We start from the raw sequence: 27,718 nt of genomic DNA, 5'->3' as shown, positions 1-27,718 counted from the left end.
TTCTCCAAAATTTTGATGTAATTTTAGAAAACGTGAAAAAACGTTCACTATAAATAAGAAAGGGAATAGGGATACAAATACAGGATGGTTTAACCATAAATGCACATTGGCCAACAAAAATCTAAAAAAAGCACTTTCTAACAAACCAAGACACCAGGTAAAAATAAAATTGCTAAGAAGGTCCTATAGATTAGCTTGTAAGGAAAGAAAACTAGAACTAAAACAAGCTTTGTGGAATCAACTGCACGAAAGTTCCCTAATCAAAAACAGCGAGGCATTTTGGAAAGTGATTAGAGCCCCATTTCTAGCTAATAAAAAAAATCAACCATCAATAGAGGTGGCTATAGATGGACATACATGGGTAAATCACTTCTCAGAAATCTTTAGTAAAAACCCAGAAATAGATCTCATAGGGGGGTTAAATAGCAATAGTAACATCTGGCAGCCAAACTCTTTTCCTATCCCACTAGCATTTACATTAACTGAAGTTATTGGTGCAGTAACGGCCAGTAAAAGCGGGAAAGCCCCTGGCCCAGATGGGGTACCGGTGGACTTTTTTAAATATAAATTAGATTTATGGGCCCCAATCTTAAAAAGGGTATTCGATTCCGCTATGAAGTGTGGCTTACTAAAATCTTGGAATCATTCTATTATGGTCCCTATCTTTAAGAAGGGCGAAAGACAAAACGTTACTTGCTACCGTCCAATCTCGCTCCTGGACTTGCTGGGGAAAGTACTGGGCAGAGTGGTTCTCCAGCGTCTACAGTAGTGGGTTGAGGTCAGGGAGATTCTCTCGGATAACCAGTTTGGCTACCGAGAGGGTTTCGGAACAACGAAGCTGGGGAAATATGTATCAGGAAAGCGGGGTAGGTTATTTATGGTTTATGTTGACCTTTCCGCAGCGTTTGACTGCGTCTCCCATTCAAAATTATGGTCTATTCTCACAGAGATGGGGATGGAGCAGGCCCTTGTAACCTTTCTGAGAGAACTCTATACAGACGCCTCGGCTAGAGTGCGTTTTGGAGTACAAGGCGAACTATCAGATCCATTCAAGGTAGAGCGCGGGGTTAGGCAGGGTTGTGTCCTGGCCCCCTTCCTCTTTTCCCTCTATACCAATGGTCTTGAGGTTGAAATGCTGAGGGGGGACAGGATCTCCCTCGAGTAAGAAATCGCCTAATTCCCGCTCTATTATACACGGATGATGCCGTGATTCTCGCAAGAACACCGCGGGAATTACAGAAGGCATTAGATAGGTATGCAAGGTTTATGGGAAGTTTGGACCTTCGCATAAACGTAAAAAAGACCTACATCATGGTGGCAGGAACCAAAAATAAAGGGGGAAAGGGTATTTTCCTTGACAATGAAAGGATTGAAATAACCGCCCAATACCCATATCTGGGCATCATGATGGACGAAAAGATAAATTGGAAACCAGCAATAGAAGCCCGAAAGCACCAGTTCCTAAGAGCAATTGCGGCCCTCATAAAATTCTCCCAAAAACTAGGAAAGAAACCACCAGTAGAATTGCTTCATATCTACAAAGCAAAATGTCAATCCACTGCACTATATGGGGCTTGACTCTGGGGACACAAAAACACTAATTCTTTACAGGTTGCACAGAACACCTTTTTAAGATTCCTGCTGGCTGTCCCCAGAAGGACATCTATTTATGCCTCCCATATGGAGCTAGGCATCTCGCATATAGCGGACTTGGCGAAAATACAACCTATTATGCTCTGGTGACGTATCTGGACTACAACGACAAATACTTTATCTAAACAGATAATAATAGATTGTATGTCATTGGACCATGTGGGAAGAATTGACTGGCTCATGTTTGTAAAGAACTTCCTCACAGATCTGGGACTCAGTAAATACTATTCTGCCCCGGAATCAATTGGCGAAATATCTAGAAGAGATCTAAAAAAAAGGGCACTGAGCCACATGGAAGAGTTACGAATTTGCATTGAGGCAAGAAAATCTTCGGTTCAACATTCCATGGCAGTTATGACCACCCTGGGGATAGAGCCATACTTGACGTATGTTGAATCACAATTCGAGCGCTTCCTCTTGACAAGATTTAGAATGAACATTTTTCCTAGATTGGTGGCATTTCCGACAAACAATAGTTGGGAAGAGTGTTTAACAGCGTGCCCATGTGACGATACATCAGAACAATCCACCATGCACACGTTTCTGTTCTGCAAACTCTACTCTGCGCACCGTAAACTTTGGTTAATCCCACTCTTAAAAAAAATGGGCCTAAGAAGATGTCGCCCTGCTATGCTACGTCTGCAATTCATTGAATCAGAATTAGTCTGTAAACATATAGTGACTTTTTTTAAATGTATTTTTAAACACAGAGTAAATCTTTGATCAAACCATATCGCAAACTGTATGAAAATTAGATGTTTTGGAAAACTGCCTGATTGGTCTAAATTTATCTTAAAAACTTTTTATATTAAAATTGATCTAGGTGAATGCCGATAGTTTTATACTGTATATGATATTAACTATACAGTATAAAACTATCGGCATTCACCTAGATCAATTTTAATATAAAAAGTTTTTAAGATAAATTTAGACCAATCAGTAACTGTAATGTAATGATATATTTTTGTTGAAATTCTTTTATGGCTTTTTATGTACCTTAAAAACCTAATAAAGATTACATTTACTTACTTACTTACTGGAATTTGGAATGGCACATGTAACCAATTCAAAATCCAACAATTTCTCTGATTTCACTTACGCTGGAGTTTGAAAAGCATATTTAACACCTTGCCAAAGTCAAAGCTATTCCTGCTGTTGCTTCTATTGGAGTAGGAATAGAACATCTACCCATCCAAAATCCGACACTTTCCCCGATTTAGCTTATGTTGGAGCATGAATAGTAAATATAACCCCTTTAAAGTCCAACACTTTTCCTACTGTTCTTTAAATTGGAGTGTCAATGGTAAATCTACACCCTGCAAAGACCAACTCTTTCTCTATTGTTGCTCAGATTGGAGTGTGAATGGTAGATATAACCCTCCAGTGTCCAACACTTTCCGTTTTGTTTTTGAGATTGGAGTGACGGTGACCATGGGCATTTGTTGTTGATTTACAGTGTCTTGGGAGTTCCTATTTTGTGCTTGGCAGCACTTCACCCACAAGCCAATATATATGATCTTTGGATTGTTTTCAGAATCCTACCTAACATGGCTAGGTTAAAATGTATACAATTGAGTTACTACCACCAGTTCTGGCTGTTTGACACCTCTCTGCAAAGATCTCTTGTTCTTGGATAGAACCACATCTGATGCTCTGAAGTTCCTTCTTTGAGCTTCATTTTAGTTTTCTCTAATTTCAGGCATGCCCTCCCTATCGATTATGCCAGAGGACAGCTGTCCGGTCAGCCACTCTGCATGAAGCAATACTACGGCCTCTTCTCATCTTACCGCCTGCCAGGGCACTCCCAAGACACATTGGTGGCACAAGAGAGCCAGGACAGCTGTGTGATGCCTGAGCCTGAGCACATGATCGTTGCCTGTAACAACCAGGTGTGTGGATCTCTTTTTCTATTACATTTAAGATCAGTTTCCCATGTCTCCAACCCCTGCACAACTACATGATTGAAGAAATTAATGAGTCCCTAAATGTGCTGAATGATTGAAGAGATGCATTAAGAATGAATGCTCAAATTATAAGACACATGCTGCACATACATTAATGGGTGAAAACATCTTAATAAAACGCACTCCTTCCCACAAATGAGGCGTACTTTCACTTGGATGAACTGGGAACTTAGCCATTCGATGGAATAACCAGGTTTCAGATGTTTCTTGAAAAGGAGATGATTAAGTTCGGCTTTTCAGTCGAGAGGGCGAACATTCCAGTGGGAGCCAGCAAGATAAGATAAGAAATTATCAGACACAAAAAACCCAGTCCACTGGCCATGTTCACCTGGGTTTTAAGTTTACATAGGCTTCCTCATCGAATACAAGTTCAAAAAGCTTAAACATCGGTTCTAGGAAAATGTGTCCCCTTTTCATTTAATCAACTCTCCAGGACTTTAAATATTTATTTCATTTGCACAGAGAGAAAATAATATTCCATACACATCTCCCAATGCTAACCACACAAACCTATTATATATTTTATTGTACATTGCATATTAGCCTATAGATCTGTATATCGCATATTAGTGGATAGATCAGTATATATCTGCTAAGCCCACCTGACTGTTGAGAAGAGAAGCATAAGATCAAGTAAGAAGAGGAAAAAATATGTATTTTCCATGCTTGCTAGAGTCCTAAGTTAATTCTAATAAACTAATATGACAAGTACCAAATTGCCTCAAATGTATAAAATCTCCCTTGTGTTTAAAAAACTTTCTTTTGAAAGTAAAAAAACAGTGATGGAGATCTCCCTATGGTAAAGTGTAGTGAAAAGTAAAAGGAAGTTTATTAAACTTTATAAAAATAGTATACATATTTTTATGTTAAATATTAATGTAAATTAATTTGTTATGTTTATCATAAATGTAATACAAAAATTAAAAAGTGCTGCTCCATTATTAACTTGATTTTAAACATTTAGGGGCCTATTACGATGTCGGGCAGACTTACGTATATCGTCTGGGAAATGGGACCGACGACCTCCGGTTGGAAGTCCCGACCACCTCATCTTGATGCGAACAAACACTGTTTGGTCACAGACTCCCATTCCCCTATGGGAGCTCATGAAACAGACGTGTACCAGCCGTAACACAAGCTCCCATAGTGGAATGGGAGTCTGTGTTCATCCCTGCACCGTGTGACAGGCACCTCAGGGTGCCTGCCACACGGTGTAGTGATGAACATGGGGGTACCATAGGTGCCCCCTCAGCTGACCCCCAACCAGAGGCTGCAGAGGCAAGGGGACCTTGCTAGGGGCCCCCATACTCACTCTCCGACAGGATTCAGTTCGGAAAGCCGGACAATGAAAGCCTGCCGAAGACCGAGTGTCGTAATCCCATTGGTGGAAAGGCCGCCCTTTGGGATTACAGGCCAGTCGCTGACTGCCCAACGGGCTCCTTGAGCCTGTCAGAAGCCAGCCGGATTCACAAGCCAGTTTAATTTCCAACCACCAGCATTGTAATGCAGTGGTCGGAAATTAAATCGAGATGCGGCTCAAAAAGGCTCCGACCAATGGAGTAATTGTACTCCAACTGTGAGCTGGAGTACAAATACTACTATTTTTGGTACTATAGTAACTTAAGAAGTGTCGTTTATGAATAGCAACACCTGAGTCCCTTCCTTAACCCTCCCTTTACCCCTCATTACACCTCTCAAAATCCCACCTATTTTGTAGTAAATACGCCCCATTTTTCAACCACTACCCACATCCCTTCTACATTTACCACTAAGTAGTAGACTTACATGTATGAGGATCTTTCCATTGAAAAGACATGAGAGGTGGAGATTTACATTCATAGCTTTGTAAATAGCATTTTGTAGTATTTGAGTAATACTATTGTAGTACTGCCAAATTACTACGAAATTAAGTTTGGAAATAGGGCCCTTGGTGTGGATAAATTTTGAAATGAATGTAAACCTTCTTCTCAATGGTCCAAGATATGAAAGAATGAGATGGTATACAATTGATGTTGTCATTGAAAGATACAATTTCATAAATTCACAATTTAAATGATTTCACTTTTAGAGAAGGCACAGGCGGGGCAACCAATGAGAGTGGCCAGAGTGAGAGAAAAGGTTTCCATTCATTTCTTAATTCCAACTAGCTATGGGCCCAATTATGACTTTGGCGATGTGAGAGCGGGCCACCACACCACCGCCATGCTCCCATACCACCAAACAAGACCCCTGCCGGCCTTCAAGTTTACAAGTAATTTTGTGGTCTAGCGGCAGGTGGAGTGGTGGTCCTGTGGCAGTGCAGTACAAAGGTTCTTATATGAGCCTTAGAACTGCAACGCCATGATACTGCCAATTCACGTTCATGCACGGCAGGGACTGCAGTCCATGCTGTGGAGGAACAGGACTGCAAGCACACAGGGGGGCACAACATGTGCCCTCCTGCATGCAACCTCATGCACATTAGCAAGAGGGGAGTTTCCCCACCACCAGCAGTTTCATGGTGTGAGCACAGCCATTAGACCATTGGCGGTGAGGAAACTTGTAATATGCTTGACAATGCCACAGGGCACCACCAAGCATATTGCGTCCTCAAGACCGACGCACCACGGACAGGGATAGCAGATCCATTGCGGTTGCAGCGGGTCTATGGAGGTCCGCTGGTGCTGCGGACCACGACTGCCACTGCACCTCCACCACGAGTTTTCGGCGGGCCCATTGACCACCAAACTCTTAATTAGGTCCTTAGTCTTGTTCTCCTTAAGTATCAGGAAATTCTTGCACAAAAGATTATGTGGAGGGTCCTAAACAAAACAGAATTTCCGACCCGCTTCCCCGTCAGTAAAATTCAAGGAACCCTGGATAAAATTGATTCAAGAAGTAACAGACAAAAGCAATGGATGTCAGAAAAATATGCTGAAAATTGTTTCAATATTTAAAAAAAAATGGATTGTGAGACAGATGGATCACAGAGACGCATTAGCGAGGTATATGTGCACACACCTTTCAGACAAAGCACGCCAGGCAGGTCTGAGATTTGTCCCCAGCATGCAGATGACAACTATATCATTGCTACTGTGACAGACCTCTAAATTAAAGTGTGCAAAGTTAAACACAGTAAAGCTCGTAACGGTCTAGTAAAATTTAATACAACTGTGAGAACTGTATTTCAACTTATGGTGGAACAGCAGAATGGGGGAGAAGTTCTTTGAAATGTTGCCATGGCAAAACGTCCTTCAGGTGCTCAGACATAGCATTAAGGACTGTTGCAGAGCTGAAGGAGAAATCAAAAGTGGATTTAACAGGCTTTTGTTTTCAAGCAAGGTTCCGGAATGGGTTTTTCACCATGCGTGTGTGTTTAGTAGGAATTTGGAGAGATCACAGATTTGCCCACAATGGTGCAGATGAAAGACTGATTAACAGAGCTTGTGGTAAATAAAGGTAGCCAATTGAGAAAGGCAGATAGCACGTTCCTTCAGTGTCTACGGCACCTCCAGCCTCTCTATCACCTTTCTCACCACCACCACAGTGCATTATCTGCAGCTGTGCCCACGCTCTTGGGCTGTGCTCGTATCTTGTCCCTTCTTCATACTTACATGCACCACCAGTGAGTTAACAACAGAATTCTCCCAGAATGCTCCACACAAATTGCATCCTGTTGCAGCTGTGCCCAAGCCCCTTTGCTGTGCGTGCCATATCCTGGTGCTGTGTTCTCATCCTGTCCTTCTTCATACTTACATGTACCACCAGTGAGTCAGCAACCAAACTTTCTCAGGACGCTCCACCTAAGTGACAACCTGCTGCCACTATTCCTGCAGATGAAACTTCGCCCAGAGTTCATCAAGGGCGACGTTCCAGATTTCCCCTTAGAAACTTTCACCCAGCCCTAGTCTGTATGCCTAAAAAGCACCTGAGGTTTAAAGGAGCCAACAAGTGTACAGAAAAGTACAGTTCCCTCATTGCTAACAATCATCAACAATAAGTATTACAGAATTGATTTTGAGACATAGACCCTGATTCCTTGTTTGTCGGAATCCAGGTGTTTTTTTTTTTGCACGAGGTAAATGACAACAATGAGTGAAATAAATGACAAGTGTCATGAGTTTCTAGAAATACAAGTGGATTTTGGTGTTTACCTCTTTAAAATCTGCATTGTACGGTAAATACTGTACACATTTCCCCTTTTAAAGCACGGCAGGATTCACCCTAGGAACACACCTCTGAACAAAAGATCTCTAAGGAGCACAGCGAGCTGACTATAGTGTTCACTAGTCCCTCATCTAATCATGGCTCTAGCAGTGTTTGAATGTTTGTGCTATATTGAGGTAAACAGCTTTTTGTTAGTAGTATTTGAATTTATTAGTGCTAAAATCTGTAACCAATATTTTAATTTGGTCTGCAAAATATTATTGAAATGCCACTGTCAACAAGACAAATGCTTTTTCGTGCAATTTGGTGCTGACTTCAAGCAATGTGCCAATTACTGCTGACAAACTGAAATACCACATACAGCTTTTATGACCAACAGATTCAAATATTGCAGACACAAATCTACTTATCTGCTATGTTCAATACCACTGACAAATTAAAATCCCAAAGGCACACATACATATATTTAGGTGATATAGCCTGTTTGGTTTCTCATTCTGCTACTGAGGAGATTAACTTAGTTCTGAATTCTGAACCCAAACAAGATATCCGCTTGCTGATAGAGGAGAGCATAAGATAACTAAGAAATGTGGGTACAAATGAATTTAGCCATGGAATCTTATGACAGTTTAAGTCACAATATTCCAATATGAATTGTCATATTTTGTAATATGCCTCACATTAAAGGGGTGTTTCTGTGATACTAAATGCACAAAAAAGTCAGTTCTCTTTTTGCCAATGTCTGATATACTTTGCAATTTCCATGCAGTTCTTCGTGTTGGATGTTGCAATTAACTTCCGCCGACTCAGCGAGGGGGACCTCTTCACTCAGCTCAGGAAGATAGTCAAAATGGCCGAGAACGAGGAGGAGAGGCTGCCGCCCATCGGCCTGCTGACCTCTGATGGGAGGACAGAGTGGGCCCAGGCCAGGACTGCCCTCATGAAAGGTTAGACACAGATGCATCCATCCCAGCCATCCTTCCATCAACACTGGCCACCGGTAATCTTCCCAGGGTGGGTGCCCAGTTTTCAAAGCCAAACAAAAACCATGTTCTGAAAATCTGTCAGTGATGTGCAAATGAGCTATTGAAACAAATTAATATCATTTGTAACCACACGGTGGGTAAAATACTGGTAAGTGCTTTCAAACTTGCATTAATCCAGGTTCGAGGGTAAGGCTGCCAAGTGATTCCACTCATTACTTGAATATATGAATATACAGCTCACAGAAAGCTGTTAAATAGGCCAAGTAAGTAACCTAGCTACTGGCAGATGCACTGGTGCTCCTGTTTCCCCTTTACACCCCAATTAGGGCTGTCTATTAATGCCCCAGTAGAGGCATAAAGTCCAATTTTTCTTGCTTGCATTAGGGTCCAGGTCACCCTTGGTAAGCCACTGGACACAGGGAACTTTCAACATTTATTGGGAGACTTGTGATACATTTTGGCTTATTCAACCTACATAACAATTATCGGGAGGTATCTGAAGAAGCACAATGTCATTACAAATAGACTGAGCACTCTTATTGAGGGCCATGGAGTTATAATCATAAGCAGAATCAATGATGAACTTTGTTTGAATTTTGATTTGAATTTTCTCCTTAGTTGTTGCAAATCAAATTTTCAATAGTAAATATAGAGCATATCCTTTGAAATAGTTTTCAGCAGTTTCTGACACAACTTTTCTCCTGTAAATGAGGTTGCACATACGTGTGTTCAGTTCTGTACAAAATACGTGTAGTCTAGATCAAATATGATAATTTTCAGAATCAGACATTTGCCTAGTGGCAAATATGTCCTTTTCATTTTTAGATTTGCAATTGGCAAACAGTTTTGTAATATCTTTGTGCTTCCTTTCAGTAGGGTTGTGAACTGAAAAATACATAACACACTAGGCATTTGACCTTCTTCTTCATGTCTACCAAAGATCCATCTGCCTGACACATTTCGCAGAGAAATTCACACTGATGCATCACCTTTGGATTGTTGATGTGCCCACAAAGCTTACATGAACTTATAGCACCACGGATTATGGTGATGATGTAGAATATTGCATTGTTCTAATCATTTCACAACTCATACAATATTGCAAGGAACCATTATGATTCAAGATCTTACGGGTATCTTCAAAATAATGTTCTAGCAAATGTATCTTTCCTACTGTCTCTTTGGGGGTATTGTGAGATGTTTGTGAGCTTGAAAGTATGTTAGTACATAGGCATCTGTTGAGGTACATCCTGGTAACAAACTAATGATACCTGTAGACAAATGGTATTGACTAGTTGTGATTGAAATTTAACAACCGTACCTGTTAATTCTTCTTCATTCTACAGAATAAGGATTTATGACGCTATTTGTTCCTCTTTTCCTCCTTAAACAAGTAGAGTTAATTCTCAAAGTAGCAAGAGCTGTACCTTCTTCTTTTCTCAGTAATAGCTTTGTCAAATTCTCTCTTGTCAGGGCACATATTATTTTAAACAATCTTTCACCAAGTTAACTGTACAACAATGTTTCGATATAAGCTGTTACAATCGAAATGTATAGTTCATTCCTGGAGCGTCTCGTAAAAGTGCAAGAAAAAAGTAATATAGATATCTGGGTGTCAGACAACCCTTACATTAGGTATTATTAAAATAGACACTGAACATAAGTTTAATCATTAGATATTCTGATTAACCTTAAAATCAATATGAGGTTTACAAGTGCACTGGATTTCTCTGATGATTTCATGATAACACATGGACCAAATCACACTGAAAGGAATTGCAAACATTTTATACAACAGCCTCAACAGTTTAAAACCCCTGGTTCCACTTTAAATTTAATCCACATGATCGTTGCTTCCTTTGGAGTAAATTTACTACGATTTTGGAATCCCCCCAATAAACCCAGTCAATGCCTTTACAGTGAATTTGAAGTAATGTGTTTAAGTGTTACAGTTTGCGAACCAACGATCATATTCTTAGAAGCTATTATGCAAATAAACACATATTGAGTTCACAGCACTTCTACAGACCGTGTTGAAATAAAGTGTCTTTTATTTAAAAGTGTTGTGAAGAAAAGGGTCGGAGCACAACCTGCACTCTTAGATAGATATAAGGAAAAGGTGGGAGATCTGATCTACACAAGATTTCAGTGAAGAACTAGCAACCAAATTAGAAGACATGAATTCAACCACCACCAAATTTCCTTACAATGAAAAAGACACTGGATATAGCTCTTGGAAACAGCGTTCAACCTGACATGAAATTCTTTCTGGCTTTTTCTTCAGAAAAATCTATTGCAGTGAATGGACCAGTGGAGCTATATCATCAAAAATTAAAGATGGATTCTGATTGTCAACAATATACTTTCAGAGTGCACACCCTGATATTACAGGTTCTTAACATAAGTATTGAAGGTATTTTAAAGTAGTATTGCTTTCTCTTTCACCATATTGTTCAATATAATTTAAGCCAGGTACAACCTTTGTCCAAGAATATCAGATATAGACATTTAAAAATAATATAGTTGTTTGTTTGAGTTGATTCCTAAATTAGGAATATTTAGAAATTATTAGGAAGATTCTCTGGAACAGTGCACACCATATCATCAAAATATGTGTCCAAGCACCAAGTGGGTATCATATCTGCAAGAAATCTAAAAGACCTTCTAGAGGCTGATATTGACTCCCAGGTCTTCTTTTATAATGCTGCATGCACACAGCTAGCACTGTTTAAAGGATCAATACACATACCTATATGCAATGCTGGGTAGGTGGTTAAAATTGGAGGGTGGTGTCAGAATCCCTGTCATCTGAGAGTGAGGTAGATCTTCAGATATAAATCCTCCAATGATACCCCCCATTACACCTCTGTAAGTCGAGGTATTAAGACTAGGGTCTGCCCATTGGAAAATGGGTGCAAGGAAGAGAAAGAAAGACATGAGACAGCACATTAATCCACACTCTCATCTCGGAGTATGAAGAATGGTTATCAGAACCTTTGTTAATTATTGCTCAGTATTCATACACTCAGCTTGATAATGGCTCAGTGATATACCCCAGTATGAGGTCCGAAAAGAGAATGTACTAAAGGCATTTACTATAGTAGGGTCATTACTTACCCCGTTAACCAGAAAACTGGATGCTCACAAAATCCGGGTTCTAGGACAGTACCCATCCCTTGCTCAGGAGCACCAATAGTAGCCTGCTTGAGCGCTAGATGAATCAAGGGGATGAACTCAGGTCTTCAGAGTAGTTTAAGCAAACAATAGTAATTCAGGGAGAAACGGAAGGAGCACCGAAGCCTTCTTTTTCTTCCACCATCACTCATGATAGTGCAGAGCATCTCTAAGACTTATTACTGATGGGAAGGTAGGATGTAACATGGATGAAAAAGAGAGCAGGCGGTATCAAAATAATGGGTGCATCAGAACTTTAAGGTAAGGAGGGAGAGAGTGACTGATGAAAAGAATGGGTTGTGGAGGCAAATGTTGATCTGGAGAGGACCTGGAAAAGATAATGTGGTTTTGGCTTGTATTGTAGTGCATTGTGACAAAAAGGTTATTGCGGATATGAAAGCTGAGGAATTTGGCTCCACTGATTAGTTGAGGGGAGAAGATATCTATTTTCATCTCTACCAGCCATCTTTGGACCTAGTGTTGTTTGTCTGCATTCTTAATTTAGTAATGAGGATGAACCTGTTCTTAGCTGGATTTGTGGTATGACTTGGACCTCCAAGTTGGATGATTGCTGCACAGAAGTTCAGTGTGGTGACATCATTCACAAATGGGATATTTAGGTACATTTGGGTATCATCTGCATACCGATGGTTGCTTGTTCACAAATCTCCAAGTACCCCTCAAAGGGGTTCCACGTACTAATTGGAAATAACTTCTGAAAGAATAGATGCTTGAAGGACACTGTACATTTTCTTTCTGGGTTTTGACTTTGAGACTCTCATCTGAAACAGCTGGGATCTATCAGTCAATTACAGTATAAGCCACTGTAGCATAATGTCTTCAATGGTCCTTTTTAATTGTTCGTGCAATTCAGCAATGTTTGGTGACCAACTGCTTTGATGCTACAGACAGATCTCAATGGACAAGAAGGCATGGGCACTATTGCCTGTTATATTAAGATATTGTCTACCCATTAGACAGTTGCTTTGCGCGGCATGGTCTAAAAATCTTGATCTTGCTGTGAAGATGGGCGGTGATTGAGTTCTCAAGACTTTTGTTTTCCCTTCACTAAGTCTAACGTGAGAATAGGAGAGGATAATATTTATGTGGGCAAGACTCTAGGCCATCATTCACTGGTGCTCTCTTTGATATATGTCGATGAAAGTACTTCACAGTGTTTGCAGAGGACTAAGAAATATTGTTTCCCTACTGAGGCTGTCATCGGAGAATATTTACAGCTTGTGGGGATTGTTTTACCCTCACAGAAAGTGTTGAAACACCATAGCGAGTGAAATGAGGAAGGGGCTAAATGAGGCTTCATTTGACAAGTCAGCTGTGGAAAGATGTAACTTGACTCCAAACAGTATATAAACAGTAGCTAATGATCTGTCAGGAATAAGACTCAACCAATGTCATTAGAACCCTTTGAATTAAAACACAGTTGATACCAGTGGGAAAGTACTGACTTGGCTATTGTAGAGAGGAGTAGCTAGAAAATCGGTTCATACGATTGCAGAGACCACAACAGGCCTTTGTACCTCAAAATTATTAATAATGTTTTTTATTAACTTTTTCAGTGCCTCTTTTGAGAGGCAACTATGCTTTGCGAAGTGAGAAAACAAGCTTCCAGTCATCTATGCCAATATAGTTGCATTTCGTAGTTCATGAGCTGATCTGGGTGGAATATTTCTGTAGTGGAGATTTCAAATATTTCTGGCTCCCTTAATCTGACTACAAATAAGGTCCTTGTCACCTAGCTATTGATTGGCTTGTACATGTTGTGAATTTTCTTCACTTCTATTGGGAGATATTTAAGAGAGGTTAATTTGTGGCATCATGCAACACCCCATATTCCTTCACCCACATCTTCTACCATTGAATCTAGAATTGCACTGATTCCAAAGTAGAACAAAATGCCCTCAGTATTATATTGACAGCGAAGGCCCTTTAAAGAACTGGGAGAAAAAAATATCCTATAATATTATCATCTATGTTGCTATGCCTGATGCAATGTGACCACATCGATGTTGTTGGTCAGTGACTTAACCAGTGTCACTATTGCTTTCGTGGCTCACTTAATGCACAGCACAACATCCTTGACCTGGGGAGGTAATAGTTACAATCAACATAGTTAAGGTGTTTTATTCTGTTAACTGAGATTTGAATGGACTACATTATGCCCCTTTGAATCAAAGTATACTTTTATCCAAATGTAACCGCCTCCTCACCTTTTTATGAAGCCTTTAGAAATTATGTTAAGAGAAAATGGGCTACAGAATGGGTTGTTTATGGTTGAGAAATATACAGGGTATCATTTTACACTACATATTGTTTCATTTACTGTAAAACAAATATATATATTTGAAGTTTAGGTAAGTGTAAGGGCTGAAGGTTAAAGAATCTAAAAGTAAAACATTGCCAGGATTTGACACTGTACATTCTTATGCATTTAACTTTAACTTAATAACCCGACACCTACGGTCAGCAACCAAAAGCAGACTTTACAGTGAGATACCATTGATTTAAAGTCAGAATGCTTGACATTCAAGGCTGATTCCTTTAGAACCCAATCCTTCTACTGTTCCTCTCGAATCAGACCTTCGAAGATTCAAGAAGCCCTTAAGACACATACGTTCTGTTGAAACTGAAATCCTTGGGATGGTTCCCCCTAACTTTTTGCCTTCCGACATCCTGTTTTTGCTGACATTAGGTTTCTGCACACTTTACCACTGCTAACCAGCGCTTGTGCTCTCTCCTTAAGATGTGGCAACATTGACTTATCCACAATTGGCATATTTAATTTACTTATAAGTCCTTAGTTATATGCATTAACTGTGCCCACGGCCTGTAAATTAAATGCTACTAGTGGCCTGCAGCACTTATTTTGCCACCCGATTAAGTAGTCCTTTAAACATGTCTCAGGCCTGCCAGTGCAGAGCTTGTGTATGCAGTTTTAAACTGCCATCTTGACCTGGCAAGTTAAAACATATGTCAGGCCCAAACCTTCCATTTTAATACATATAAATCACACATAGGCTAGGCCCTAGACAGCCAGAGGGCATGGTGCAGTGTATTTAAAAAGAAGGACATGTAAGTTTTACATGTCCTGGTAGTGGGAAACTCTTACGTTCATTTTTCACTACTGTACGGCCTATATCTCCCATAGGATAACATCGGAATTTTCTTATTACATTTTATAAGCTCAGTTTCTATGTGGAAATATATCACGGGTTCATGTTTGGTGTCTCTGGAATCCTAATTTAAAATCCTAGCTTATTGTGAATTTAAATTAGAATTCTGAAACTGTCACTTTTAAAAAGTTGGCATCTTCTTGCCCTAGCCATTTGGTGCTTGCAGCCTGTCTCTGATCATTTTACTGGGTGTAGTTGGCAGTTGGGCTTTGTGTGTTCCATCTTGACAGCCACACACAATGGGTGCTTAGGTGTGACTGTGTGGGCGATCCTGACAGGATGGGAGGGAAGAGCAGGACCCAGCCTCACTTACACCTAAATAGGCCGTGCCCTGTCCCCATACAAAGAGCTGCCTACACCCTGTAGTTAGTCTGGAGCCAGGGCTGACAGGGCATCTGTGCAATTCAAAGGCATGTACATGTAGAAGTTTCTCTCCACTTCAAAGGCATCATTTTGTATAAAGATGATGCAACGGAACCTCACAGGACAGCCTCGCAGCACCTTGGAAACGATGCATCACTTCGACTGCACAGCACTTCCTTGCCTCCGATCCATGCAATGCTCGGCAATCAAGATTTAAGGTACTTTGTTTAGAGGGGCTGACTGGGTGCCTGGAGCCAGCCTATGCTCCACAGTGGATGGCCTGAACTTGTGACTTTTCTCTAGTCTGGTGCGACCACATTGTTGGCACTTTGTGCTTTTTGGTGATACTTTACCATAAAATCTTGAAACTCAATATCTCCAGTTTTCCTAAGTGGATTTTTGTCATTTTGCATTTTGGTCTTGTTTTATTGATTAAATCTATTCTATTGTTCTAAACCTGATGTGAGATATTTTTGTGACGCTTGTTCACTGTTTTACTGTTTGTAGTTTTGCACAAATACTTTGCACATTGCCTTCAAGTAATCCTGACTGCTCTGTGCCAAGCTATCAGAAGGTGATCAAAGATTAATGTGGGGTTTGCGTGTGCCTTACCCAGACTAGGATTGTGGTTGCTGCTTGCCCAGAGCTCACACCCTAGTCAACCAACAACTTAATTTCTAATACATATCAACACCAAGATTACTGTTTCTATAAGGAGTTAACTTATGGAAGCACAATGCACTTGCAAGGATGCTTTTCTTCCTCTCTGGGCTCCTGTAATACTCTTTTACCCTTTCCCACAGTGCTTTAAACCAATCTGTAGGTAGCATCATCACCATACAAAATTGGAAAAGGAAATGAAAATAAAAATAAACGTACTCTTATCTTTTTTAAACAAACCAGGCATCTCTACTGAAAATGTTTTCATCCCAAATTCAGAATTTGATAGATTTTCATGTTTCATCATTATCAACAGTCCACATAATCAAGGTGATTATTTTGACAAAACAACCATATTCGTTTGCATGTCTCCTTTGTCAAATTGTCAGAAGATAGTCTGATCATTTGCATTATACTGTCTACGGGCCTTCCGGTTTCAGTGGAAAAGAAACTTTCAGTGGTTATCCTTAAAAAAATGAACCACCTTAAGCTTTAGCATTTCAGAAAAGATAGCATTTAGGTTGAGTTATCAAAGGACACTATCTATTCTTAACAACAAATGACCATAAGCAATCCCTGCTTGAAGAAAAGAAGAATCAGTCACATGATGATTTTTCTTTTAGATAGCATTTTCATGGTTGGAAAGTTTAACAGATGAAGGCAGCGTATTCTTATTTATTTATTATTTCTGTTAAGAGACCCCCATATACCCTCCTTTTTCTTTTTCTTTGCATCGCTCATGTTTTCCCCTTTGCCTCTCTCCCTCCTCATCATTCACTTCTAGTTTTTTTTTCTCATGTGAAATTCTAGGTTTACCATGCCTGCATCTTTTCTCCACCTTGCTCTGTGTGGCATTTCATCCACTGTTTTTCAATCCCGGATTCTCACCCTTTCCTTACATCCCTCTTTCGCTGTCCTCCTCTTTATTTTTCCACAGCTGCATGCTTTTTTATGTTTTTTTATTTTCTCTTTCCACATTCCTCTAACAATCATTATTCCTGCACTGGTAGAAGATATACTCACAGATTCCCTTTGTCTCAAATGCACCTTCTCAGTCTTTTACTTTCTTCTAATACAATTTACATTTCTTGTGTTTTGTTTATTGCACAAATTGTATGTTTTAGTTGCAGTCCCGTTGTTCAATACCTGAACTGGGGTGTTTTGTTTTTGTTGATGAAACTAGTCTCTTTTTGTTAATTTGGATTTCATTTAATTAGAGTTTCAGTCTGTGTTCCTCAGATTACATTTCTCTTACTTGACTTTTCACCTAATTAACAGTTCAAATAAAGGTAATGCATGCAACCAGAAGCTGTTGAATAAGGGTTAAGACTTAAGATAATATATTGTACCTCATTAACCAACAATATCACCTCTATAGTTGGAGCAAGCATGTGCTTGAGGTTGTGGGCAGAGGACTGGCTTAGAGTAGAGTACGAATGCTGCCCTCTGAGGCAGATTAAAATACCCCATGAGAAATAACATCAAGTTATTATTTTTCACCAGGGCTGGTTGGAAAAATCCCGAATTAAGTTTTCTTCCTAGTCAGCCATTTATGTCTAGGAGTAATCAGCCCCTCCCTGGTGAATGGGGCTATGTGGCATCTTCCAAGTCCCACTTGCCTCGGTTGGATGGGGTTGCATGACATCTATGCACATGCTCAAGGTGACCCGTTAGTACGACACATTCTCGGTCTTGATGGTTCCCATGAAAGGACATTTTGAAAGTCACTTTTTTTATTTCTATCAGTAGGCTCCCCTGCTGTTGCGTTGGAATCTCACACTGAATACCTTCCTAGTCATAATAATTGCCAAATGGCTTGTACAAAATATGGTGTGAAAAGTCTGATATTTACAGGAACAAACATTCTAGCTCAAGCTGGAGAGAATACTTTTCTTTGAGTGGCACGTCAAAATTTCCCACTGGCTGAAAAACCGTAATCAAACACTCTTGCTTTCACTCTGACTACAGGTAACCCCAGTCTGAGGCTTATATTTACAGAAAGAATATACACGATTGTAAGCAAACAATTTGCAAGAAAGAAAACGGATACAAAAAGAAAAGCCCTATAAAACTTTCAGCCAAGAGGGCCTGTTTGTCGCTTTCAGCAACTTCAACCATATCTTGTGAAGCTATCAAACCACAGGAAAAGGAGACTTTTCACCTTAGCTAGAAGTGGCGCCCTACCAATGAAAACTCTGCTAAAGAAATAAAGAAAATACATTGATTTTCCTCAGCTAATTGTGCATGCGGCTCGACTGAGGATTTGACTTATTTTGTGTTAAACTGTCCAGTATAGGAAATGATCAGAGGTAACACAATCAAACACATACTAGAGAACAAACAATGATCGATGAAGGACACATCTTATTCTTTAATGACGTATCTGATGCATCAACACAATGCATTGGACGATACCTCGTCAAAAACTGGGAAGTTAGAGAAAAGAGAGAGAAACACACTTCAACTAAAGGGCATGGGCATGTAGAGGGGGTTCCCTGTGCTTCTGCTGGAATCAAATAGAGAGATATTTCTCTCATCATTATTTCTGTTGATTTTGACATTCTGAGCTTTTTATGTTTTGTGTTTTCAATTTTATTGTTTCATATGCAGATATGCATGAAAGGCATTTTTTTTTTGTCGAAACACCTATAAATTCAAATTAAAATTCAGGGAGAGCCACAAATATCAATAAACTCTGGTCTTATGTTGGCATGAAATGACCTTCCAGCACAAGGAAATACATAATGAGAGAGTGTTGTCAGTGGAAAAGGCTAATTTGCATGGAGATGTTCTCATCGAAAATCATGCCCAGCTCTTCGACCTGGCTACTGATACCAAAAGGTGAGGGATCTTGATGAAGGGGATTTTCTACTAGAGACAGTAAGCTGGCTAAGACTGCTCAGCTATTGTCCTAGTATCCAACTAATGGAGACTGAGTGGTTGTATGCTATTGCATTTACAATTGCCCTGGTATGTACTCTTAAGCATACATGCATATGACAGTCAATAACAGACCACAGTGAGAAGAGCTGAGCTGTGTAATGAGTCTTCCACTTTGAAAAACTGAGTAATCAGAAATTCAACAGATCATGAAGGAGCCTCAATCAAGGAATTTTGTAAAAAGATGGTAACCCTCAAAAGGATGGGAACCCTCACCCACAATCAGTAGCATGCTTCATCATCGGGTTCCTCTTCATCATAACCCTCTTGTTGGCATTTGGTGGGCTTCCATTAGAGCTCATGAGCAAGGCATGGTGCTTATGTTTTTGGCACACAAATAAAGAGTTATCAATCAACGCAGTAGGAGTTTGTAAGGGTTTCCCCACTCTGTCACGGTGTAAAGAAATGTTACTCTGTGGTTAAAATGGATGGGACGGTACCCTAATTCCACTATTAATTTCCAACCAACTGTTGCCTGGCCAAAATAATAGGCAAATAGAGGTAGTTGAATGTATCCCTGTGGTGTCATCTACTTGTTTGAGCCCACTTCAAAGCCCTATCCATGAAAGGGGCATTAATCAGGAGCAGTGCCTATCCTAATTGATTCCTATCACTACTAATTTCAATTGCTCATCTTAGTGGTAAAGGAACAGAATAATAATACAACCATTTTGTGTGGTGTTTAGTTGAGGGGATTGTTCCCTCCTTTTTGGTCACTTGAGTAGTCCTGTCAATTCCTTCAGCCACCTGTCGGAGCCAGGACGTCCTAATGCAGAGATCCTCAAAACATTTGCTCTATCCCCCCTAGGTAAGTGTTTTGAAGTTGGAGCCCCTCCAAAATTTTATAGCAAGGGTTGGGGAGCAGGAGAGGCAAGGTAGGGGGAGGGGATTATTAGATCATTTCAGGGACACTTTTTTGTAGCTTGTAATTCACACTAAAAGCGAGACTTACAAATGCTCAAATGAGTCAAACAAGAACAGAAATTGACTACAAAACACTGCTCCCCATATTTGGGATGCTTTGAGTCCCTCGCACACCTGAGCTCCAATTCAGCTGCACCTGCTGCATTGAATATAGTTACGGCTCTGAGTAGAAGACTATCTCCTCTGTCCATTTCACCCTTTCCCCACTATGCCTGACTAAGACTATAATCTTGAAACAGGCCCTCTATCTCTTTCAGAGAAAAGAAATGTACACCATACTATCTGTTAACCTCCTCGCCACCCCTCCTTTGCAGAAAACATACCCCTAGTCTTAATACTAGCAAGGAAAATGAGGCTCCATGGCCCCTTTTAAAGTAAGGATGTCATAAATGTGATCCGGAGTCTCCTCTGATTTCAGTTTTCCTCTCCCTTGGGCTATTGCTCCAAGGCCCAAAGAAACACTTACACTGCAAATGTACACTGATCACTTATACAAGCAAGGATAAACAGTAAACAGCCATAATTGGGGTTCAGTTGGCCCCTCACACTGCTGGGCCCCAGTGCCACTGTATCTGCAGCACTAATGATATCTGCAGGCTGTCTCCTCTACCCACTTCACTGGACCATCACTCCTAGGCCCAAAGCCTGCTTGTTTCCTTGGGCCCTGATCCTTACACACAAACCTGTAACTTTCACCCCCTTCCCTAGAACATCTCTTCAAAGAAGCTGTACGTCAATTTGTAAATAATGAGCACCCACTTAGTGCCACCTCTTCCGAGACATCTTTTTGACATGATCATGGATCACACTCCTTTTCATTTGGCATGGCGATTACTCTAAGGCTTCGGGCTCTACACGTGAATACTGCCTGCTAACATCCTCCCTGCCAATCGTTCAACTCACCTGAAAGGACATCTGCATCTAAACAGAGGTCAAAGTGGGCGGAATCTATAGAGAATTACAAGTCCACGATTTTAATTTTCCAAAAACAGTCCGCATACTTTTTTTGGGAAAAAAACCGTCCCTGAATGGTTAAAACTCACCGTGAGGTACCTCTGCATGAAATGGAGGGGAGGGGGGATCTCTTCTGCTGTGAAACGAATGGAGGGAAAGAGAGCCTTAGAAGAAAAAAGCTTTCTCATCAGGGTACCTTCCAACTCAAAGAAAGAAGAAAAATGTGCAATTAGTTACCTATCAAGTATAAGATGCTTGAGAGCCAATATATGCTTTAAATGACAGAGTCACTTGGAGTTCATGGTGACAAAGAATTATTCTTTTTCAGAAGTAATGAACGGGTGTTATCAGCTGAGTTTTGGAGTGTGTCCTTTTAATGGACACTTATAAAAAAAGGTTTGAACTTGGTACAGTCTGATTACATATTATTAAAAGAAATATGCTGAAAGCCCTTGTTAACCATTTTGCGGCAAACTATCTTACACTTTGTGTAACAATTTTAAAATAATGACACATTTTCACAGTTCTTTCTGTCCAAGTCTGGGGCCTGGTAGCACTATGAATACACTAGTCACTACTCCCTAGTACGCCAACCAGGATTTACATTCTGTACCTCCCTGGTCATACAAACAGACATCTGCAGTGATCAGATTAGCCACCTAAGGTTTAAGTATATTGTTTTATATTGCAAAATTTAAATAGAGCTTGATACCCCTATGTGTGGGCCCGAAGCACTTGCCTAGATGGACAACAAAGTATGCCATGTAGGGTGTGTAGTTGGAAGGGTGTTGACTTTGTTTTTTTTTCACAACATTAAATAGTGCATTTCTCACTGATTAGTTTAAATTGCAATTATTTTTTATCTAAGGTGTGTGCATTATTAGATAAGCAGTTACCTAAAAATGGAACTCAACAAAAACCAGGATATTTTGTTCTGTTTTTACCCACAGCGTCTTTGACACCATCACCACACTCACTAACCCTTCCCCATGGCAAACAGGATTACTGTTTTTATACTTTTTTTATGCACTTCAAGGGCTTCATGTAAATGAAGTGTCATTGTTCAGGGTCTGGGAGATTACCTGGGAGCCCGAAATGCTGAGCAAATGCGAGGCGTGATTGTTCCCTCTTCCTTGCGGGCGCTACGGAGCTCTGGGTCATAATGCAGCTGGAGGTTAGCATGCTAGATTCCTCCAGCTGGGAGAAAGCCTCAGCGCAGGTTGAACTTCGGGTGAGACCACATTTAAACCAGTGGCGTTCAACCCGGCGTTGCTTCAGATTGAGAGTCGACGCGTCACACAAATCAGGAATTGACCCGTTCCTCTGCAGAGTGTCCGCTCTGCACCTTTGGAATTCAGCGGACTGACGGTTCACTGTGACTCGCCTGGACATCTTGCCCCTGAAGCCAGTAAGTACTGACCTTCGGTACTTTGGGGAATCCTTCGGTGCTAGCCCAGGAGCGCTTACACTGTACCATTAAAGTGGCATGCGCAGGAGCGCGTACTATTACTAGGAGACCATCTGTGGTAGTGCAGGAGCGCTTACACCTTATAGTTAAAGGGACACTTGCAGGAGCGCATAGTTTTGCTGGGGAACCTTCAGTTTTAGCGCAGGACCGCTTAACTCTTTAATGGTGATTTAACCCACGCAGGTGGGCATATTCATTTAGTGGCAGTTATCAAACTGTTACTCACTATATGCGCAGGAGCGCTTGCCTTTTCTTTGGGAGCAACACCAGTAGCAGTGTGTAACTGCTCACCTCCATAAGCGCAGGAGCGCTTTCAGTTTTATTTCTTGTCTCTCACACCTGAACGAATATCCTTACATCTTCCTCTCAGGGGAGTGCTAACTGAAGGTCCCCGAGGATATCCTGAGTTTTGGCATGAACCATTTCCCAGGTCAATACATATGTTCAAACTGTATTTCTTCACTTTCTGTGTGAAAGGGTGTATGCGTGTTACCCGAGGAAAAGATGATCTAATGATATGATTTATCCCTAAATAGGTTGCTGTTCCTAGATGGGTTCCATCACCTACATAACGACAGATCGTTCATAGCCAGCTATAAATACCGAAGAAACACATCCTTTACCTTCTAGGATTCCTTCTCCCGGCTCCCACCTTCACCCTGGTCGGTATTGTTTCTATATCTAGAGGGAGGTACGAGACGATGGAGGTTCTTCATATCATCTCTCCTTCAGCTCTGACAGAATACGAAGCCCAAGACGAGCGTCTCGCCCAGCGATATAAGCAACCCCGGCATAACCATGTAAGACATAGCAGCTATGCTAACCTGCATACAGGCAGAGACCCAGAGTTTACGTCAAGATGTAACGGCTTTACAGGGCCAGCCATCCATCAGTCATACTGGGGCTTGGGTCAGGTTCCTCCCATTAGACCCAAACAAAAGGAGATAGTACAACCTCCTCTATTTAATCCTGCTTGTTCTGCGCCACATTTTCACAGAGCTTCTTCATCCACTCAGGGGACTGCCACTCAAATACAAGTGATCACCCACCAATCTGTTCCGTTAGCTGCTCCAGAAGCCTTTTATGGCGATAGCAGCAAGTATAGCGTTTTTCTCAATCAATTCCACCTGCACTTTATGGCACCTGCCTCAGCCTTCCCAGATGATGCATCCAAGGTCGCTTTCATCCTTTCCTATTTGAGTGGGGACGCTGCTCAGTGGTCCATACCATTGGTAGAAATGACTAACCTATTCTATACAATGTCACAGTATTCAAAGCAACCCTCCGAATAATGTTTGCCCGTCACACATTTGTAAAAGTTGCCGATAATGAGCTCCTCAATCTCAGACAGGGCTGTTCTGACTTGTTGCATTACAACACCACCTTTAACAGACTAGTAATCAAAGCTAAATGGCCTGAGTCAAAAAATGTCTCTGTGTTTTTCCGGGGCCTACGTAACGATATGAAGGATCTTATTTACAAAATGTCAGACCCCTCGGATGAGAAAGAAACATTCATGAATCTAGTAGTCAAACTAAACTATAGGATGCAAGAACGTAAGGATTAGAGAACCAAGGGCAATGATACTGAGATAAGTAAGGTACCTAATACCCCTGAACCTATGCAAATAGGTGGAATCCGTGGTCCCTTGTCAAGGGAAATTAAGGAAAAAAGGCCAAAATCTTTAGGATTGGGCTGTATCAGGATGGGGTGGCTGTGAATTTGGTTTTCAGTGTTTGAAAAGCTTTCTCGCCTTCTGAATCCCACAGAAATGTCATGCCCTCGCGTAACAGGTGGGTTATGGGAGTGATGATGTTTAAAAACCCCTCTATATAGCATCGGTAGAAGTTAGCGAACCCTGGGAATCTTTTAATGCGTTTCACCGAGTTTGGAGATGGCCAATGTATTATGGATTTTACCTTTTTCATGTCCATTTCTATTCTCAGTGGTATGGAATACACTTTTTTCTAGTTTGACATACAGGCCATGTTGCTGTAGCTGCTGTAGGACAGCACAGACATCCTGAACGTGTTCTGGGATGTTTCTGGAATAAATCAAGATGTCGTCAATATATACAATGCAACATAAATCAATGTACTCCCTCAGAACTTCATCAATGAAAAACTGAAAAGCAGCAGGAGCATTACAGAGCCCAAAAGGGATGACCTGGTAATCGAATAATCCATATTTTGTTTAAAATCCAGTTTTCCACTTGTCTCCCTCCCGGACTCTGACATGGTGGTATGACCCATGTAGGACCAATTTAGTGTAGATGGCTGCCTCTTTAACCTGATCAAGTAGGTTGGATATTAAGGGTAACGTGTTTCATTTTTTTATTGTTATGTTGTTTATGGCCCTGTAGTAGATACACATTCTTATGTCCCCCTCTTTCTTTGCCACGAAAAAGAGGGAAGAAGAAATGGGTGACTTGGAATGCGCTATAGACCTGTTTCTTAGGTAGTCTTCAAGGTAGATGCGTAAATGGTTGTTCTCTTTCTCAGTCAGGGAGTGTACATGGCTACATGGTAGCCTAGCACTAGGAATCAAATCTATCTGGCGTCAAAACTGCGATTGGGAGGTAATGTGTTGGCCTTCTGTTTGTTAAAAACACTATAGCCAAATCATCATAAACATCAGGTATATCCCCTTGTGTGACAGCACCCATGCCGTTCAACTGGAAAGCATGGGCTTGTACCGTCCCGTCATTTAACTTGTCTTTCTGCGGATAGCAGGAAGAGTTACAGTAGGCTGAGTCTAGTGTCATGACTCTAGACACCCAATCTATGTGTGTATTATGAGTTTCCAGCCAGGGAAGACCCCAGATAAGTCTGAACTGAAATGCATCAATGACGTCAAAGGTAGGGAGGTGGTGGCAGCTTCTCCTGACCCCGCTTGGCGCTACAAAATCAGATAGCGGCGCTAAAATTGTAAAGGGAAACTGATTTTGAAAAACGTCCGACTTATTTTAATTGATGATTTTAAAATAGTGTTGACTGTGTTTTAAACTGAATAGAAGGAATTAGGTTGTGAATTACTCAGAGGCATACTGCAACAATCTCGCATACCCGCAAACACTAAAGCTACGATAGTTTAAAATCCCACGCTCGGCAGCCAATCCCGGTGTGTGGAGGGCGGGGTTGAGGCAGGACATACTGGAAAGCGAGCGGTTAGCGCTCTAGACTCTGGCACTTCCTGGGCTATTTAGGCGGCGAGGAGGCATCGCTTTTTGCGGTAGGGAGGTGGTGGCAGCTTCTCCTGACCCCGCTTGGCGCTACAAAATCAGATAGCGGTGCTAAAATTGTAAAGGGAAACTGATTTTGAAATACGACCGACTTATTTTAATTGATGATTTTAAAATAGTGTTGACTGTGTTTTAAACTGAATAGAAGGAATTAGGTTGTGAATTACTCAGAGGCATACTGCAACAATCTCGCATACCCGCAAACACCAAAGCTACGATAGTTTAAAATCCTACCTAAGCCTGCACGCTCGGCAGCCAATCCCGGTGTGTGGAGGGCGGGGCTGAGGCAGGACATACTGGAAAGCGAGCGGTTAGCTCTCTAGACTCTGGCACTTCCTGGGCTATTTAGCCCCTTGTCGGCCCTAGCGCGCAGCGTTGGCGCGCAGGGTGGCGCCTACACCTGCGCCTAAGACGAGCCGAAGACCAGCCCGTCTGCGCCCGTCCGCGACAGGACGGGGCTAAGGGGCTGGAGATTATGGCGCGACCATTACATGTCCTGGAAACATCGCCTACCACACGAAGATCATATACTTCGCAGGTATTGCTTGCGATTCGTGTCGATATGTCCCATGCCTGTACTATTGGTATTGATACTCCAGCTGAAGGTCCTTTCTCCTGTTACAGATGCCATATGCAGTTTGATCTTGATATGAAGCTGAACAGGCATTCACAGGTAGCTGAGGTCATACCAGCCAGAAGACAAGATTTTGCTCCTATTAATATACAGGCAGATAACTCCATTACGTGGAGTAAAAATCTACTCTGTAATATTCGATCTTTAGTGAAGCATTCCACACAGATATGGGATCTTATATTGACTGAGGAGCCAGACCTCTGTTTTTTAACAGAAACCTGGCTTAAGCCCCATTTGGTTCCAGCAATCACACTTAGTGTCCCATTAGGATACAAGATTGCCAGGGTTGACCGCTTAAAGAAAACTGGAGGGGGGGTGGCAATTGTTTACAAAGAGGAATTGAACTTAACTATCCTGGAGGAAATTAGTAATCCTCAAATGGAATTACTCATTTTTAAACTCAGTCCTAATCCCAGAGATCAAAGGAAGGGTGCATTGTTGTATAGACCACCAGGTCCGATTGGGACCTTCCCAGTTGTGCTAATAGAGGCTTTAGCACCATTTGTACAAGATAATCAGGATTTCCTCTTGGTAGGGGATTTTAATGTCCATAGTGAGCTAGAGAACTGTAAGGAGGCAAGAACTCTCCTAATGGACCTAGACTCCCTAGGACTGAAAAAGATCAATGACGGCCCCACTCATGAGGCAGGCCATACTTTGGATTTGGTAATGTCCAACTCACCTTTAATTAAATGTATGCCTCCTGAACAAGTAGAATGGACAGATCATTTTATCTTAAAGTTCCATACTGCTACTAATAATAAGCCTCAAAAGCGGAGTATTCTGGCCACTAAAAGGAGACCCTGGCATAAACTAACGGTGGAAGCCTTTAGAGATCAGTACAAAGTTCCCCTGTATGGACTCACTACAGGAGATATAACAACAGAGTTGTACAGGTTTGAGGAGGCAGTTAAGGATGCAATAAATAATACTATCCCCCAGAAAATCTATAAACCCCGCCCAGCTAAAAAGCAAGAAATCTGGTTCTCTGAAGACCTAAGATCTTTGAAACAAAATACAAGAAAACTGGAAAAATTATGGAGACGGTCTAGAAGACAGGAGGATAAAACACTCTATAAATCCTCTCTTAAGCTGTACCATAAAGCCATCAGGACTGCTCGGAAAAACCATATTGCAGCACAACTTATAGAGGCAAGTAAAGATTCTAGAGTTTTGTATAACATCTTCCAAACCTTTACCAGACCAGCAGCCTGTGAGACTGTTGAGGTAGCCACCCAAGAGCTGTGCAATGAGATCTCTACCTTCTTTATGAAGAAGATAAAGGCTATCTATGAGAAGATAATGGCCTCAAAGACGGCTGAGGGAATGAATAATAACAACAGATCCCAGTCGAGGGTACAATCAGGACCACCTACTCAATGTCTCTCTAGCTTTCCTCCTATCTCTTTGGAGGAGGTAA

At 41.2% G+C, this 27,718-nt stretch overlaps 1 protein-coding gene across 1 annotated transcript in view; it reads left to right on the top strand.

Annotated features, from left to right (window-relative positions):
* CHAT (choline O-acetyltransferase) overlaps positions 1-27,718 on the top strand; it is a 320,287-nt gene that overhangs the window by 99,798 nt on the left and 192,771 nt on the right. The window contains exons 4-5 of the mRNA XM_078641120.1: positions 3,353-3,542; positions 8,533-8,710. Of these exons, the coding sequence (XP_078497246.1) occupies positions 3,353-3,542; positions 8,533-8,710 (368 nt within the window). The remainder of the gene's footprint in view (positions 1-3,352; positions 3,543-8,532; positions 8,711-27,718) is intronic.

Source organism: Lissotriton helveticus, chromosome 5_1 (assembly GCF_964261635.1).
Source record: "Lissotriton helveticus chromosome 5_1, aLisHel1.1, whole genome shotgun sequence".
NCBI classification, from domain to species: domain Eukaryota; kingdom Metazoa; phylum Chordata; class Amphibia; order Caudata; family Salamandridae; genus Lissotriton; species Lissotriton helveticus.
The sequence above is the reverse complement of the archived record's forward strand: the minus strand, read 5'-3'. Positions and strand labels throughout refer to the sequence as shown.